Raw genomic sequence first — 18,349 nt, 5'->3', positions numbered from 1 at the left:
CTTTTGGATACATTAATACAAATGATACAATTTTTAAACTAATATCACTTTATCACACTTTCAGCACAGTTATACCACTTTTTGCATTATGCCACGCAAAAAAGAAATACTTAAAGGGATAGTGCACACAAAAATGAAAATTCTGTCATCATCATTTACGTTCCAAACCTGTATGAGTATCTTCTGTTGAACACAAAAGAAGATATTTTAAAGAATGTTGGTAACCTGACCCACTGACTTCCGTAGTATTTTTTTTTTCCTACTATGGAAGTCAATGGGTGCCGTCAACTGTCTGGTTTCCAACATTCTTTAAAATATCTTCTTTTGTGTTCAATGGAAGAAACTCATACAGGTTTGTAACAACATGAGGGCGAGTAAGTAAAGACACAATAAACATTTTTGGGTGAATTATCCCTTTAAAGTATGCCCACCAAAGCATTTTTAGGCAGCTGAAAATGCCAGACGATTTTCCAGCTGTTTTGGTTGCTATGATAGACTTGGTCGGCGTCGTGTCATAGCTGGGGGCGTGGTGTGGGGGCGGAGTCGGCGTGGGGGAAAAGAGTCCATTCCCCCACAATGTACATGGATGGGGTTAACCTAGTATAGCCTGTGTAGAATCACTTTTGCCACTCGACAGAGCAAGATATATAGAAAAACAGCCATATTGGGTCAGATTGTCCGTATAGTATCTGTGACTGATAAACGACCCAACGGAATCAATGGCCAGAGGTGTCATTCATTTTCTCATCAAAATACATGCCTACTCCACAAATCACCCAGTCTTTCGATGAAGACGTTAACTCAGTGTTCCTCAATTTAATGGATTAAAAGTTTGTATTACATACATTTAACGTTTTAAAAAGATCATAAAACGTGTCTTGTGCTATGAAATTGATATTTGGAGTTGACAATATGTTGTCAGTGTCACAATATTATTAGAATTACTGACAATAGCGAAAAAACTTGTATTTACTTTTTTATAGCAACCGTCTTCATCAAAAGACTGGGTGATTTATGAAGTAGCCTAGCAATTATGTTGTGTAATATTTGTGGGAGCAGCTGCATTTTGACGAGAAAATGTACACGTGTCGTACATATAATGTGACTATCAGCTTGAAGCACAATGAGCCCAGCCCTTCCCATAATGAAATAAAGAAGACTTTTGAAAGTTTTGTACATTAATAACCTCACGCATTATGTGATCGCACATCGTGGAACAACTGCTTTAACGAGTCCCGTACATGACAAGTATGACTTTATTGGCGTTTTGTTCAACAAACTTTTGCCATTGCAATGAATGAAATCTCTTTTTTTAATCTTTACAATAATACCAGCACTATGTAGTGCTAATGTTTCATTGTAATGGACGTATTGCACAGGCTTTCGGAATTGACGAATGGCTCCGTTTGTTTATTTGGCGGTATAAAACTTCAGATCAGGGTTTTTTTACTTACTAGAGGTGCAGATCCACACATGGCAACTTTTCGGGACTGCACCAAGCAAAAATAAATTATAATCATTACAAAGAGTACAGATAAAGCGTCTAACAAGGTCTAAGTGCATTCATTCTAATGGCTTGTTTTCCCCCACGGCATATGGCGGATATGACGTTTTGTGGGCGTTCCCAGTAATGCCGACCAAGTCTATATGGAATGTCTGACAGAGTAATGTGTTAGTATCTGATTTTGCTGATTGTTTGACAATTACTAAACATAAATTGCATTAATACCAACAATATTAACTTCTCCTTCATTGTTGTTCAGTCGTACAAGTATGTAACAGTTGGTCGTTGTGGTTTTTGTCCCACCTGTCCTCCACTGTGATTGGACAGCTGGGTAAAAAGTGAAGTGACGAGTGCTCTGTTTAACCCAAAGTTTAAAAATGTTCAACCCTCGGTGACCAAGTACCCTTCCAAAACTATCTTCCATGCACTAGTAGTCCCCTAGTAGTTGCTTCCTCGAGCCCTTCCCCTGCGGACAGCAAGCCAAATACGTATAACCTCAATAGTTAAAGATTACCTATAAAGGAAAAATAACTCATGTTTCATCAGTTTGCATAATAGAACACAAAATGTTTGTAGGTTTTACGCACCATTTACACGTGGTAGAGAGCAGGCGTAAGAAAAAAATTACACCAACTAACATTTTGAAAACACGATCACTTTCATAAATCTGAAGATTTACATCAGAATGGCCTTACAAAAGATTTACACACACACAAAAATTGTTCTGCTCGTGTTTCATGAATAAGGCCCACTGTCTGTATAATTATAATATGTACAATAATAATATAAAACCCAATACAAAAATACAGTTTTGATTTAAATATTGATGAACTAGAAATGGGCATTGACACACAGCCCTTTTCCAAAGACTTTATTATAATTTGCATTTTACAACTTTTTACATTTATTTAAAATGCCACAAACAACAACCAACCTGTCCCTTTCTTATTTTCTCTGTAGGACCTCATTGTTGACCAGACCATTGAGAAAGTGTCTTTCTGCGCACCTGACCGTAATTACGATAAGGCATTCTCCTACATCTGCCGCGATGGAACGACTCGCCGCTGGATTTGCCACTGCTTCATGGCCTTGAAGGACTCGGTGAGGAGAACCCAGCGGGGATTAATTCTTCAGCCTCTGTTCCCCTGCGAAGTGGGATTAAGATAGGGATTATGGCAGTGTTATCTCAAGCGGAATAACCGCTTAGAGACTGTTATCTGCACTTGGGGCACAGAGAAAAACACATTAAGGTCTAGAATTGAGTGGAATTTTGATTAGGATCCCAATACTGTTCTAGACCAAAAACATTTTTGTGACCATATGATGTTTTTGTCCACCCCATAAAAACAATAACAAAACTAGAAATGGAACACACAGTTGTGCTACTCTGTAAAATATAATTTCCCCAAAATATATAAACAACCTTTAAAACATGATACATAAGTTACGTACTTAAAAGCATATCTTCATATTTTGAATTAAGTTTATTTAAAGTATAAATACACAAATGTGGGGGAAAATAAGATTGATTTAAGATGTCTTAATGTCAAGACATATTATATACTATCAGAAGTATTAAATATATATTTGTATTGTTTTTTGAATAATAAAAACATGATATATAATATATTTTTTTATCTTAAATTTGTCTTAGCTTTAAACAGTAAAACAAGACTCTCATTATTACTAACTATTAACTATAACTTTTGCCCCAATAAAAATCCAAATACTGTTTATTAATAGTTAGTTAATTAATAATAATAGTTAATTCATAGTTAATTAAGGAAGTTGTTACGTGTAGGTATTGGTAGGATTAAGGGATGTAGAACATGGTCATGCAGAATAAGGCATTAATATCTGCTTTATAAGTACTTATAAACAGACAATATTCTATTAATATGCGTGCTAATAAGCAACTAGTTAATAGTGAGAATTGGACCCTAAACTAAAGTGTTACCCCGTGATACTAATGTATTTGTATTATGTTTTATTAAACATCGTTTTAATATTTTATAAATACAGTATATATATATATATATACACAGTGTTGGGGAAAGCTACTTTGAAAAGTAATGCATTACAATATTGCGTTACTCCCTTAAAAAGTAACTAATTGAGTTACTTAGTTACTTATTAAGAAAAGTAATGCGTTACTTTTTCTCACCTGGGTTGGGCTTGTTTTTTTGTTTCTTGTTCTATTTTTGTGCAAATGTAAAGACATTGTAAAGAAATGCAAATTCACGCATGAACAGTAGAGGGCGCAGCTTTGCTGCGCTACCAATAAAAACAAAACATTTTTGCTCATGGTTTAGCCGAATCATCAAAGGTCAGCAGCAAGACATTGGTCAATAAAGGTCGATTTTATTTAACATTTAATTATTGGAGGTTTGCATAGTACTCGGATTTTGCATTTGATTGATTTTATTCATTTTGAGGAGTACTAATTCTTTATTGTGCAAGTGAGATGAATAAATGCTCACATTTAGTCTAGAACTACAATAACCATCGTGTTTACACACAACGCCTCTGCACTTACTCTCGATTTTTCTCAACATGGGGACAGGAGAGCTGTCAGTCAAATAAATGTGGAAAAGTAACTCAGATATTTTGTGTAAATTTGAAAAGTAATGCGTTACTTTACTAGTTACTTGAAAAGGTAATCTGATTACATAACTCAAGTTACTTGTAATGCGTTACCCCCAACACTGTATATATATAATTTTTATCTTGGATTCTCAAGATTTTTCTTGAACAGCAAAACAAAAAAGCGCAAATTAACAAATATATTTTTGGTGCCAATGCAACTTTAGGGTGAACGTTTGAGTCATGCGGTTGGATGCGCCTTTGCTGCTTGCCTTGAGCGGAAGCAACGCAGAGAGAAGGAGTGCGGGGTCACGGCTTCCTTTGATGCAAGCCGCACCTCGTTCGTGAGGGAAGGCTCCTTCCGCGTCTCCTCTGCTGGACAGCAAAATGACCGGGAGGACATCATGAAACACCTGCAGGACAAAAAGAAAGGTCAGTCTTGCTTCCATTACTCTCAAACACCAAAGGCTCCCTTTGTACAAATGAGTCTGATTAGTGAATCTGCCTCTCTGTAGAAGCATGTGGCATTTCTGCAATGCCGCCTGGAAATGCTTCTCCTCCAGAGGGAGCGGCTTCACCGGGGGAGAGGGGGGAGCCAGGTGGGCCTCACGCCATCCCGCGCCGACACGCCCCGATCGAGCAACTGGTGCGGCAGGGCTCATTCCGAGGCTTCCCTCAACTCAGCCAGAAGAACTCACCTTTCAAACGCCAGCTCTCCCTACGATTGAATGATCTCCCATCAACCCTGCAGCGCAAGACGGACTTCCAGACCAAGAACCCAGGTGAGTTATTTTTGTGTACTCAAGCTGTGTAAGTGTAATGGAACCGTAATGTTAACCCAGTACTGTTTACCCAGTTGATAGCAGTGACCGCCTTAACTTTATGTGCGCTCTGCATCATCAACTAGAGGACTTTGGCATTTCAAATGTATCTCATGCTGAGCCTGCATACAAATATGTACAAAAGCACATCTCAGAAAACTATATTTCCATTGATTGTACCCATGAATTCATTTGAGCGTGTATTCTAGGCCTTAAACTGCTGCATTTACCTGTAGATCTGTTGTTTATACAAGGGACCCTTCCATTGATTCTTTTTCATGCAGTGCTCTATTAGAGAACATGTTTTGCACAGAATTATGCTGCTTTTTCTGATCTCTAGCCTAATCCCCTAGACTAAATTCTAAAGGGGAAATTGTGGGTCATGTTTTTAACCAACCATGAATAATGTAAATGAATAAATATGTAGTACAATTGTTTTTCTTCATAGTTGTGCAAGCACATTGATATGAGGAATGTAATACAAAACAGACCATTAAAAAGTTTTTTTAACTGCATTGTTGTTTCTGAATTTTGTTTTTATTAGAGATCCTATTTTAATAAACTATATATGGTTGATTTTAAAATTCTATACTATACTGTATTAAAAATAGCATTGTACACACTACAAATGACATATGCCATAAATGAATTTATTCATCCAGATATTATATTTGAGATCTGGTAATGATTGCATGCAACAGTGTTATTAAAACATTAGTGTTATTTAATATTAACTTTGATAGCAATGGCAATCTAAATGTAAAAATAGGGGAAATTAGTATGCAATAGTATTAAATACCCAGTATCTTCCAATTTCTATATCACAAATTATGAACCTATACAATAAATACAAGTTTGGAGTTGGTAACATTTTTTAAAAATGTTTATTTGATTAAAATACAGTAAAAAAGTATATTTTAATATATTTTAAAATGACATGATTGATGTTAAAGCAGGATTTTCAGCATCATTACTGCAGTCTTCAGTGTCACACGATCCTTCAGAAATCATTCTAATATGATGATTTGCTGCTCAAGAAACATTTCTTATTATTATCATCATCAATGTTGAAAACAGCTGCACTGCTTAATATTTTTGTGAAAATCGTGACACTTTGTAAAGGATTTTTTTGATGACTATAAAGTTCAAAAGAACAGCATTTATATGAAACTTTACTGTCACTTTTGATCAGTGTAATGCATCCTTGCTGAATAAAAGTATTAATTTCATTCCAAACTTTATCTTATATCGCACATCCTGGTTATTGTAGCAAGCAAAATCCCATAAACTGCATGCATGGCCCACCAAAATGAGCCACACAGGTGTGATTGAGCTTCCCTATTGGTCTGTGTCAGTTCCAGAGATGGATCTGTCGGTGGCAGGAGAGGCAGACAGCATAAACGCTCTGTGCAGCCAAATCAACAACTCTTTCACCAAACCATCCGAGGACCTGTGTGCCAAAGCCACCAGCAACTGCTTGCCAGTTTGCAGCGCCCCACCTGCCATTCCCCCTCCACCTGCTCCACTGCAAGGTAACACAGACTGCACAATCCAACACAAACATAGATATATTGTGAACAGGGGTTTAAAAGACACTTGATATTCAGTACTATTATCGATCTGACTACACTGACACTATCAGATGACAACAAAACTTGAACTTTGAGCCGGATGATGACTATTGTCTTCAGTAGAGCTGCTTTACAGATTAATTGCATTTATTTAATCGTTTCATTGACAAATTTTGGAACTGAGTTGAGCTGAATAACGACACTATTGTCTTCTGTAGAGCTGCTTACAGGGAGTGCAGAATTATTAGGCACGTTGATTTTCTTATCATATTTTTTTTCCAGGCACATTTGACCAATTCCAAACCACAGTAATCCTAATAACTACTATTGATTTAGTATTTAATAATGTATTAGTGATATATAATTGTTCATGAAGGCTGGAAATGAAAATCACCTTATATTCAGGTGTGCAGAATTATTAGGCATGTTTTCTTTTACAGATAAATTGAGCCAAAAAAGAGATTTAACTTAGACTGAAACTCAGTCTCCAGCGCCACCATTTTCCAAAGCTGCAACCTACCTGGAGTCTCCAGAAGTGCAAGGTGTCAGGATCTCAGAGACTTCAGTTAGGTAAAGAATCCTAAAAAATGACCCCCACTAGATAAGAATCACAAGCTGAAGTGTTGTAAAATACATGAAGAAGGTTTTTTTATAGGCTTTATGGACAGATAGGTTGAGAGTGACTCTTGAAGGACCAGCACCACATCCTCTAGTACCACTGTTTGAAGAATTCATCTTCCAGAATCTGGCAGTACGTTTTGGGAGTTCATTTTTAGTCCATCTCTGCAAAACGGACTTCAGGATGGACTAAAATGAACTCCCAAAACTTACTGCCAGATTCTGGAAGATGAATTCTTCAAACAGTGGAGCCAGAGGATGTGGTGCTGGTCCTTCAAGAGTCACTCTCAACCTATAAAACCTATAAAGCCTATAAAAAAGCAGGCTTCATGTATTTAACAACACTTCAGCTTATGATTCTTATCTAGTGGGGGTAATTTTTTAGGATTCTTTACCTAACTGAAGTCTCTGAGATCCTGACACCTTGCACTTCTGGAGACCCCAGGTAGGTTGCAGCTCTGGAAAATGGTGGCGCTGGAGACTAAAGGGTTCCTGATGGTTTCACCCTTAATTCTTCACCTTAATTCTTAATTCTTTTGCGGTTAATAGGTGTCTTTTCTCCGCCACATGTTTTTGTCTGACCCTGCTGACCCAACGAGCATTTCACTGTCCAATGGTCACGCCTTAACTGCAATGTCTAGTATTGCATTAGTATTGCATCCTTCTCATGGGCATTTAATACTTTTTGACTTTTCAGTCTGAGTTAAATCTCTTTTTTGGCTCAATTTATCTGTAAAAGAAAACATGCCTAATAATTCTGCACACCTGAATATAAGGTGATTTTCATTTCCAGCCTTCATGAACAATTATATATCACTTATACATTATTAAATACTAAATCAATAGTAGTTATTAGGATTACTGTGGTTTGGAATTGGTCAAATGTGCCTGGAAAAAAAATATGGTCAGAAAATCAACGTGCCTAATAATTCTGCACTCCCTGTATAGATGAATTAAACTCATTTCGTAATTAATGAACTTAACACTGTTAATGAACTGCATTGAATCAACAATGAACTTAAAACTCAAACTGAATAATGACAATACTATTGCCTTCTGTAGAGCTGCTTATAGCTGATTTGAACTTGTTTCAGAACCGATGAACTTTACACTTTCTGTGCTTCTGTTATTTTCCTGTTAATTACTGTGAAGCTGCTTAACTGTCAGTGTCCTGGTAATGGGACACTAGGGGCCAGATTTACTAACAGCTTGCACCAACGCAAACCCTCTTTTGGTGTTAAAAAACTACTGTCTGGATTTACTAAAGACACCCAGCGAAAAATTAGCGCTGAAAAGGTGTGGACGGGTTATTTTTGCAGCTGACCTTATTGTAGGAGTATCTTTCAGACACAAAACTTATGGGTGGAGAGTATTTAAATGAATCATGCAAGGTTTGTGCTCTTCAATTTACTGATAATTTTGGCATTATTTACCGCCCAAAAAAGCATGTCTTAAACCAGACGCTAATTTGGCTGCTCTTGGTAGATTGCGTTGGTCATTTTGGCAATGATCCGGCTGTGTCTGTGTTCTTTAATTTGCGTGTCCTCAGTAGATCACACACAGAGCTTTCCACTCCCAATTGGTGCTTTTTTGGAATTGCTCTCACCCTAATTTGCCATTTAATAAATCTGGCCCTAAGTGAGCTCTATATTTATTTCCTTTTATCCCTATCACATATTATAGAAATCATCAAAAATTAGGTATCATTCAAAAGCTTAAAGGGATAGTTCACCCAAAAGTGAAAAGTAGCCCATGATTTACTCACCCTCAAGTCATCCTAGGTGTATAGGACATTCTTCTTTCAGACGAATAAAATCGGAGTTATATTAAAAAAGTCCTGGCTAATCCAAGCATTATAATGGCAGTAATTGTTGCTCTTTTTTGAAGTCCATAAAAAATGCACCTGTCCGTCAAATAACGTGCTCTGGGGTGTTAATAAAGGCCACAAACGCAGATTCGCTTCAGAAGGCCTTTATTAACCCCCCAGAGCCGTGTGGAGCACGTTATTTGACGGACATTTTTTATAGACTTCAAAAACAGAGCAACAATTACTGCCATTATAAAGCTTGGATTATCCAGGACTTTTTTAATATAACTCCGATTTTATTTGTCTGAAAGAAGAATGTCACATACACCTAGGATGACTTGAGGGTGAGTAAATCAGGGGCTACTTTTCATTTTTGGGTGAACTATCCCTTTAAACACTCAAAATTCATTCTGTGGAAACCTTTTTAAAACTGGACATTGTGTTACCGTGAAAGCAGTACTTTAATTCCTTTTAGCGGGCTCCTTCCCCTAGTGGGCGGTCTCATGTTTTAAATTTTACCAAATCAAATATTTTTTCAAATCTTGACAAAATGCGTATCGTTGGAACTCAAGGTTTCATATTTGGCGATAGAAGTGATATTTTGACAGAAATGTACAATTCAATGGAGTGTGTATATGTACACAGAAATTCAATTGAGTGTGGGTGCCACTCGTTGGCTATTTTTGGTGCAGCGCCTAAACAAAATCTCACAGGATCCTCGATTTTTGTGATATCAACTTCAAATTTGGTTAGACATATGGCTTTGGTTTTCTAACAATTGTAGAGTCCAAGTTATTTTGTAAAATATACATTTAGTATAAAATATAAAATGTTAGGCGCTGTACATTTGCTTTACAGTAAACAAACTTTTTTTTTTTCAAGTGCTTTTTCTTAAGCAATTATCTTCTAAGTGTCTTCCAACCATAGGTCTGTATTCCAAAGCATTCATGAATTACAAGCTTTTAAAGGCCAATTCACACTGCACTGACAGACAGTCACCTCTCAGACATTCTAAGGGACATTCAGGCCAACAGATTCCGACAGGGGTAACACACTGATTTGACAAAACCCAATAAAGTATCTATTGCTGTCTGTCTGTGAGATGTGAATTGGCCTTTGGATAGTACATTTTCACGTCTATGCTCAAAAAGGGGACTTGCGGTTAACAGGTTATCTGTATTGAATAAAATGCTATATAGTTAAAGCTGACTTGACTTGGATAGAATAGGCCTATTTTAACGTTCTTACCCCTCTTGTTGTTCCTCAGCTACAAACTCATGGGTTCAAACAGAGTCTGCTGTCCAGTCTCCTCCTCCCATGCCTCATGGCAGCCACAAACGAACCCCATCTGAAGCAGAGCGCTGGCTGGAGGAGGTGGCTAAAGCGGTGAAAGCCCAGCAACAGACTCCACCTACTCTACCGCCACCACCCACTCAGCAACCTCCACCCATCCCCACCATTCCTATCGCCCCTGGTTCCCTCCCCACCTCAATGCAACCATTCCCAATGGCCTTTGACGTCACTCCTGCACCTGTTGGCATGTTCGCCCAACAGCCTCTTCAACCGGCTTTTGTACCTATGCAGTCATACATGCCCACTCTGGCCAACAGCATGACCTATCCCAATGCCAGCGTGCCTGTGGTGGGCATCACACCGTCACAAATGGTGGCTAATGCATTCTGCACTGCAGCCAGTACAGGGGGCGGAGCAGCGATGGGAATCGGAATGGGGCCTAAGACAGGTACTCTTGGCGGTGGCCAACATTCGGCTTTCCCCACCCTGCCCGGAGGTTTCCCAACCACCACGTTCGCCTCTCCTCCAACCGTCAACGGCCACCCGCACAACTCCTTTCCATCAACGACCGCGACCACCAGTGTTACTCAAAACGGTAGTACCATAAAAATCGGTACCAGTTGGCCGATGGAGAGTCTGAATCCGAATCCCACATGTAGTTCCAAGGAAGCAGAGCACTTTGAGGCGAAGTGGGCTGCTCTGGAATCCAAATCGCAACCGAAGGCGCAAAACCCTTTTTCGAATGACTTACAAAAGACTTTTGAGATTGAACTATAATTGTAAGGAGACTCTGAAAGTCTGGAACTGTTTCATAACCCATCTTATGCTCCTGGTCTGGTTGTTGTAAAAGATCATCCGGTTGCATTTTGTGTCATTTTTAGACTCAAGATTCGGAGAACGTAAAGACAGTCATAATGGTTCGGCACTTACAGGACAGCTTAAAAGAGAAACCTGCACATTACTTTCACCAGTAATGACCCTTTTACCTAAAGGAAATATTGAAATTAGGGGATGGTCAGAATCTATTTATTGCTTTTATTTGATTATAATGTTTATTTTTAATCAGATTTTAATTATTCTTGGGTTTCCCTTATTTATTTTTATTGAACAGGGTGAAAAATGACAAGTGGAATAAATTGGCTACTTGAAAACAGACTCACCAAATGATAGATTTGAAAAGAATTTGAGCTACAGTATCTTGTAGAACAACGAGTTTACTTTGTGATGTAAATAGCATGCTTTCAGTTTACTTTTATTTATTGCCCTTTCTGTGGCTGTTTAGTTTCATTCATTTCAAATGAATCAGTCGTGACCATTGAAGCATCCGCTCCGAACCAAGTGGGAACCAAAAGTTCCACCAACAGGCACATTCCAACCCTGATTATACTATTAACGCCCATAATTCCATGAAAGCTAGACCGAAATGCCAGTATAGTGACCTTGACCTTTGTCAATTGACATGAAACCTTTTGTGGGACATCTGGATCAACATTTCTAAGGGTTATAGTTTTATTTTTATAATATGTTTAGCCAGACATGTTCAAATATGTGAATTTAGTCGACAATAACATTACCTTCAATGGGTTCTCAGCTATTAAGAATGTATTTCAAAAACTTTGTGACCATTCTAGGGCATTAAAATGACAAAATGGGTGGTTGTGAAGAGCGACTGTATTAGAAAATATTAGAAAAAGGGTTGAAGATGAAGGTTAAAGTGTTCGTTTATGCAAGCAATGGAACGACTACGGACTCTTAAAGGGACTGAGTCATATGGTCCCGTTCATGCATGCTTAAAATATCCCATATTACAGTATGTTAAAACATTGAATATGCATATTAGTCTTGGCTTTCGTTTCTTATCACCACTGTTTCACTCTCGCTGGTCTAAGAAAGGGAATAATTGTCTTTAATTGCAGGTGAATAATGTCACGCACTCTACACAATAAGATCTCATGCAGTTATTCTAAAATCAAATCCTTCTCATTCACGAGGTTCCAACGTTGTGCATTTAGGCACATTTATAATTTAAAGTGGTCATATGATGCTTTTTCAGATGTTTGTTATTTTGTTTATTGGGTGTAATGGAACAGCTCAACATGCCTGAATGATCTGAAATGGTCTACAAAGAACCTCCTTCCGATAAGCCCAGTGTGATTTGATTGTCAGCTGACATAGTGCGTTGTGATTGGCCAAATACCTCAAGTGTGTGTCAGAAATGTAACGCACTTAGCATAATCGCAAGCTTCAAAAGCAGTTGTAAACACACAGTTATTAATGTTATCGGTATTACAGTATCAGTTTGAGCCCAAGTAAGACTCTTACCTTGCTACAACTTCACTGTAACAACTTTATGCCTTGAAGTGAGAACATGAAATACAGTTTAAAAAACTGAAGTGTATAGGCGTAGAAGTGTATAATTTATTCCGTGCATAGCCGGCGTTGAACTCTGCGAGGTTCAGGAAGCTGTCCTCCGTAAAAAATGCGCTTTACACAAGCTAACTTTTGGGTTGTATTGCTCAGGAACAGCGTTATAAATAAATCATAACCACTGATTCCTAATTTCATTAGTTTTCTGCAGACCAAACAAAGGGAATTTGTTTTCGCATCCAAACACACTGCTTCTCCATGACGTGGTAACAACTCTACAATGCCTTGCCGCCTTTCTTTGCGTATGTCTTTGCCATTATGGTAATATGTGTGACATCGACATTCCCAGAAGGAATATCTTCGACTTCGATAGAGCTGGATTCGATAAATCCCTTTGTGGGAGATTTTGTAACTTTGCAGATCTTATAAATGCACAAACCGACACATTACACACTAAAGGGAAACATTAAAAAGCATCATATGACCCCTTTAATAATGCTCAATGTTTGTATTTTTATTTTCATCAGAGTGTACGAATAAGATGTTGAATGATCTTTCTGCAGTGTGTTGAGCCTGCAAGGTTCAAAGCTAGATGATCAAAGTCAGACTGCACACTGTGCTCGGTGAGGTGAACTCCAGACACTCTTCCTGTGGAGACTTAATAGCAGTGGACATTCAAGGCAGGCACAATGTTTTTAACTCCTGTTTCAAAAAGGCCATTTGGACCGTAATGCGTTATAAATTGACCTCCCGGATTTCTTATCAATTGTTTATTACAGGGTCAAGCCGGTCTATTGTGGCACAATGAATCTTAAAATGGTCCTTTTTCCAAAGACAATGCATTTGTAATTTGGCCAAGCGATATGCTGTATGAATTCATTCTACTCAATTGCCCTGGTCTTTTTGTCCACTCTCTCCCCTTGACAAAATCTAGGTTTTTCAAAACCAGGGAACTAAATTACCTCATAAAGTTGATTGTAAACTTTAGTGTAGTGATAACAAACCAGTGGAGTTTATTTTTATTCTTTATTTACAGAATTTTGTATTTAAACCTACATATTTCTATTGTAATTACATTGTATAAAAGATAAATAAATAATATAATATAAACAATGGTACTTTTGTTGGTGGTTTGATTATATATAATTGTATGTATATGTGTGTGTGTGTGTGTGTGTATATGTACACTATATTGCCAAAGGTTTTGGGACGTCTGCCTTTACATGCACATGAACTTTAATGACATCCCATTCTTAATCCGTAGGGTTTAATATGGAGTTTGCCGACCCATTGCAGCTACAACAGCTTCAACTCTTCTGGGAAGGCTTTCCACAGGGTTTATGAGTGTGTTTATGGGAACTTTTGTCCATTCTTCTAGAAGCGCATTTGTGAGGTCAGGCACTGATGTTGGATGAGAAGGCCTGGGTCGCAGTCTCCGCTCTAAATCATCCCAAAGGTGTTCTATCGGGTTGAGGTCAGGACTCTGTGCAGGCCAGTCAAGTTCCTCCACACCAAACTCATCCATGTCTTTATGGACCTTGCTTTGTGAACTTGCGCAGTCGTGTTGGAACAGATGCACAAATACTACAAATGAACAAGAGGAACAGATGCAAATGAGCTATTTAGCTAACTCTGGCACAACATTTGTGTTGTGTGTGGTCCCTGTTAAATAGATTAAATATTTCAATTTCTCAATTTCTCAAACTGTTCCCTCAAAGTTGGGAGCATTAAATTGTCCTAAATGTCTTGGTATGCTGAAGCATTAGGAGTTCTTTTCACTGGAACTAAGGGGTCAAGCCCAACCCCTGAAAAACAACCCCACACCATAATCCCCCCTCCACCAAACTTTACACTTGGCACAATGCAGTCAGGCAAGTACCGTTCTCCTGGCAACCGCCAAACTCAGACTCGTCCATCGGATTGCCAGACAGAGAAGCGTGATTTGTCACTCCAGAGAACACGTCTCCACTGTTCTAGAGTCCAGTGGCGGCGTGCTTTACACCACTGCATCCCACGCTTTCCGGCGCACTGTGCGCCTCAGCATGCGCTGACCCCGCTCTGATTTAACCACTTTGTGGCTGAGTTGCTGTTGTTCCCAATTGCTTCCACTTTGTTATAATACCTTTAACAGTTGAGTGGAATATTTAGTAGTGAGGAAATTTCACGAATGGACTTATTGCACAGGTGGCAACCTATCACGGTCCCACGCTTGAATTCACTGAACTCCTGAGAGCGACCCATTCTTTCACAAATGTTTGTAGAAGCGTCTGCATGCCTAGGTGCTTAATTTTATGCACCTGTGGCCATGGGAGGGATTGGAACACCTGAAATCAATGATTTGGAGGGGTGTCCCAATACTTTTGGCAATATAAGGTATATGTATATACACACAAACACACCTGGTTTCCATGTCTTATGGGGACTTCCAATAGACATAATGCTTATACTTTCTGCATTTTTATATTTGTAAAAAATATAACTTAGTATGATTTTATAAGCGGTTTTCCTCATGGGGACCAAAAATTGTCCCCACAAAGACAAATTGTCCAAATCTTTGTGGGGACATTTGGTCCCCATAATGTAAGGTTTACCAGGAGACACACACACACACACACACACACACACACACACACACACACACACACACACGTTTGTTTTTGTGAAATGTGAGGACATTCCATAGGCGTAATGGTTTTTATACCGTACAAACCGTATTTTCTATCCCCTTACACTGCCCCTGTCCCTAAACCTAACCCTCACAGGAGACTGTGCAGTTCACTTTCTGTGAAAAAAAACTCATTCTGTGTGATTTATAAGCATTTTGAAAAGTGAGGACATGGGGAACGTCCTCATATTTCACCCTCTTTTTGTAATACCCATGTCATACCCATGTCATTATACACATTTGTGTCCTGATATTTCACGAAAACATGCCCACACACACACACACACACACACACACACACACACACACACACACACACACACACACACACACACACACACACACACACACACACACACACACACACACACACACACACACACACACACACACACAAATACTACCATGATGTATAAAACACACACATACTGTATATGAATACACACACTACCATGATATATAAAACATATTTATAACCATGATGTACAAATACTTACATTAATGATATTTTTTAATAATTATCATATCAATATAATTTTAATTAGCTTTATTCTTATTAGTAATTATTTTATTTTCAGTGTAATGACGTTATTTCTATAAAAATATATCAAATTAACCTCCATCACCACATTGATGTCTTTGGTATGATCTGGGGCTATAAAACAAAATGGAAAATGTTGATATGCTGCTCCATTATTTCACTATACTGTATGGTTCCTCTTGTTCACAACAATCTAATAGAGCCCCTTGAAAAGATTTATGAATGGACTTTTTGAAATTAAAAAGTCACAGACCATCAACCACACAGACTGGCAGAACTGGCTATTAGTGCCTCTTTGTGTCTCAGTAGAAGCTGAGGATCTAAATTGTTAAATGGACCCAAGCAAGGCGCCATATCTTCCCCGGGGAAGCGTGAGAAAATGAGAGAATGCTTTCCGCGGTGGCGACTCTCCTCTTATTGTCCTGCACCCACAGAGTGACTGTGTGGATGAGGGGGAAAACGGGACAGTGCAGGATAAGTTGCCATGGATACGGAAGCAAAACAGCCATTAATAATCATCCAAAAAGAGCCACAGTAAGCAGAAAAACACTGGGCCCGATATAAATTAAACTATAGAAAAGGCTTCAGTGTACGAGAGGACACTGGTGAGTATACAATATTCTACACTGATGCATTCACAGCAGTTTTTTTTTGTTGGCAATGTGTTTATTATTTGAGAATTCAAATAAAACAATGGCCCAGATTAAGCTTCAAACTAAAAAAATAAAACAGCCTATCAGGGCAGTTCCAGTTGAAATAATGATGTGTGAACTGGGGATTAAAGAATTACAATAATTCTTTCTGCTGAACTGGCACGCGGTGCTCATTTTTGTGACGGGCTGGAGCTCACGGTCCAGGCATGTGCATCTGCAGGAGGAGATAAACACAAAGTGTTTTACAGCGTCCTGCAGTGGACTATAATCTGTCCATGCAAATGATGGTATGCGTTTTAAGAGACTGATAAACAAGCTTATAGTGAAATATGTAATTATTGACTCAAATAATTACACAAATGTGTCTTCCTTTGGAGTATTTTGTATGTTGATTTCAAACAAAACATTCCTGAATAGTCTACATAAATAGTGGAATTTACTAAACAACCCCCCCCCCAAAAAAAAAAAATCACTGAAATACCCTAACTATATAATCCATGTTTCGACTATTATATTTAAAAAGCAAGTGCTAAAGAAAAATGAAAAACATAAAAAATATATATTTTAAAAACATTAAATATCTTACCCAAATACATTTTAATAGTAGTGTATGTTGGTCACAAGCATCAGATGGACTACAATTATGCCTCCAGTGAAGATTAAATCTAAAATAAAAATCTATCTATATTGAATTTTCCAAAAATGTGGGTTATACCACTACATTACCAAAAGTTTTGGGACGTCTGCCTTTACATGCACATGATGGCTTTAATGACATCTCATTCTTAATCTGTAGGGTTTAATGTGGAGTTTGTCCACCCTTTGCAGTTATAACAACGACTCTTCTGGGTAGGCTTTCCTCAAGGTTTAGGAGTGTGTTTATGGGAACTTTTGACCATTCTTCCAGAAGTGCATTTGTGAGGTCAGGCACTGATGTTGGACGAAAAGGCCTGGCTCACATAATAATCATCCCAAAGGTCAGAGGTCAGGACTCTGTGCAGGCCAGTCAAGTTCATCCACACCAAACTCGCTCATTCATGTCTTTATGGACCGACGCTTTGTGCACTGATGCACAATCATGTTGGATCAGAAAGGGACCATGCCCAAACTATTCCCACAAAGTTGGGAGCATGAAATTGTCCAAAAGGTCTTGGTAAACTGAAGCATTAAGAGTTCCTTTCACTGGAACTAAGAGACCAATCCCAAACCCCCAAAAACGAACCCCACACCATAATCCCCCCTCCACCAAACTTTACACTTGGCACAATGCAGTCAGGCAAGAACCGTTCTCCTGGCAACCGGCAAACCCAGACTCATACATCGAGCGTGATTCGTCACTCCAGAGAACACGTCTCCACTGCTCTAGGGTCCAGTGGCGGCGTGTTTTACACCACTGCATCTGATGCTTTGCATTGCACTTGGTGATGTAAGGCTTGGATATAGAAACCCATTCCACAAAGCTATCTAAGCACTGTTCTTGAGCTAATCTAAAGGCCATACGAAGTTTGGAGGTCTGTAACTATTGACTGAGCTATTTTGCGCACTGTGCGCCTCAGCATGCGCTGACCCCGCTCTGTGATTTACTACCACTTTGTGGCTGAGTTGCTGTTGTTCTCAGTTGCTTCCACTTTGTTATAATACCTTTAACAGTTGACCGTAGAATATTTATTAGTGAGGAAATTTCATGAATGGACTTATTGCCCAGGTGGTAACATTATATATATATATATATATAAAAACGGTCATAATGAAGGTATGGGATGTGAAATGTTATAAGGAGTGCATCATTTCTTGTGCAACAAGACTTAAAACTTTCATAAAATCATTTGATGAAGTATTTATGCTAGATCGTTGTGCATAATCTTTATCTTCCCCTACAAGAACAATATAAATTATAAAAGCTTCATGGATTAAACAGTGGAGTCA

The 18,349-nt window shown here is 38.4% G+C and overlaps 2 protein-coding genes across 2 annotated transcripts in view; one reads left to right on the top strand and one right to left on the bottom strand.

Annotated features, from left to right (window-relative positions):
- The window catches only part of numbl (NUMB like endocytic adaptor protein), a gene marked incomplete at both ends in the record, with an annotated part of 34,411 nt that extends 23,437 nt beyond the window's left edge, over positions 1–10,974 (top strand). The window contains 5 exons of the mRNA XM_079822963.1: positions 2,465–2,605; positions 4,315–4,519; positions 4,603–4,869; positions 6,264–6,440; positions 10,172–10,974. Coding sequence (XP_079679089.1) covers positions 2,465–2,605; positions 4,315–4,519; positions 4,603–4,869; positions 6,264–6,440; positions 10,172–10,974 — 1,593 coding nt within the window. The remainder of the gene's footprint in view (positions 1–2,464; positions 2,606–4,314; positions 4,520–4,602; positions 4,870–6,263; positions 6,441–10,171) is intronic.
- Positions 1–18,349, bottom strand: part of LOC307130057 (TRPM8 channel-associated factor homolog) — a 360,060-nt gene that overhangs the window by 214,645 nt on the left and 127,066 nt on the right. The gene's annotated exons all lie outside the window — the stretch shown is intronic.

The sequence above is a fragment of the Gobio gobio genome, assembly GCF_949357685.1.
Source record: "Gobio gobio genome assembly, chromosome: 8".
Taxonomy (NCBI): domain Eukaryota; kingdom Metazoa; phylum Chordata; class Actinopteri; order Cypriniformes; family Gobionidae; genus Gobio; species Gobio gobio.
Note: the sequence above shows the minus strand (reverse complement) of the source record. Positions and strands in the feature narration are given on the sequence as shown.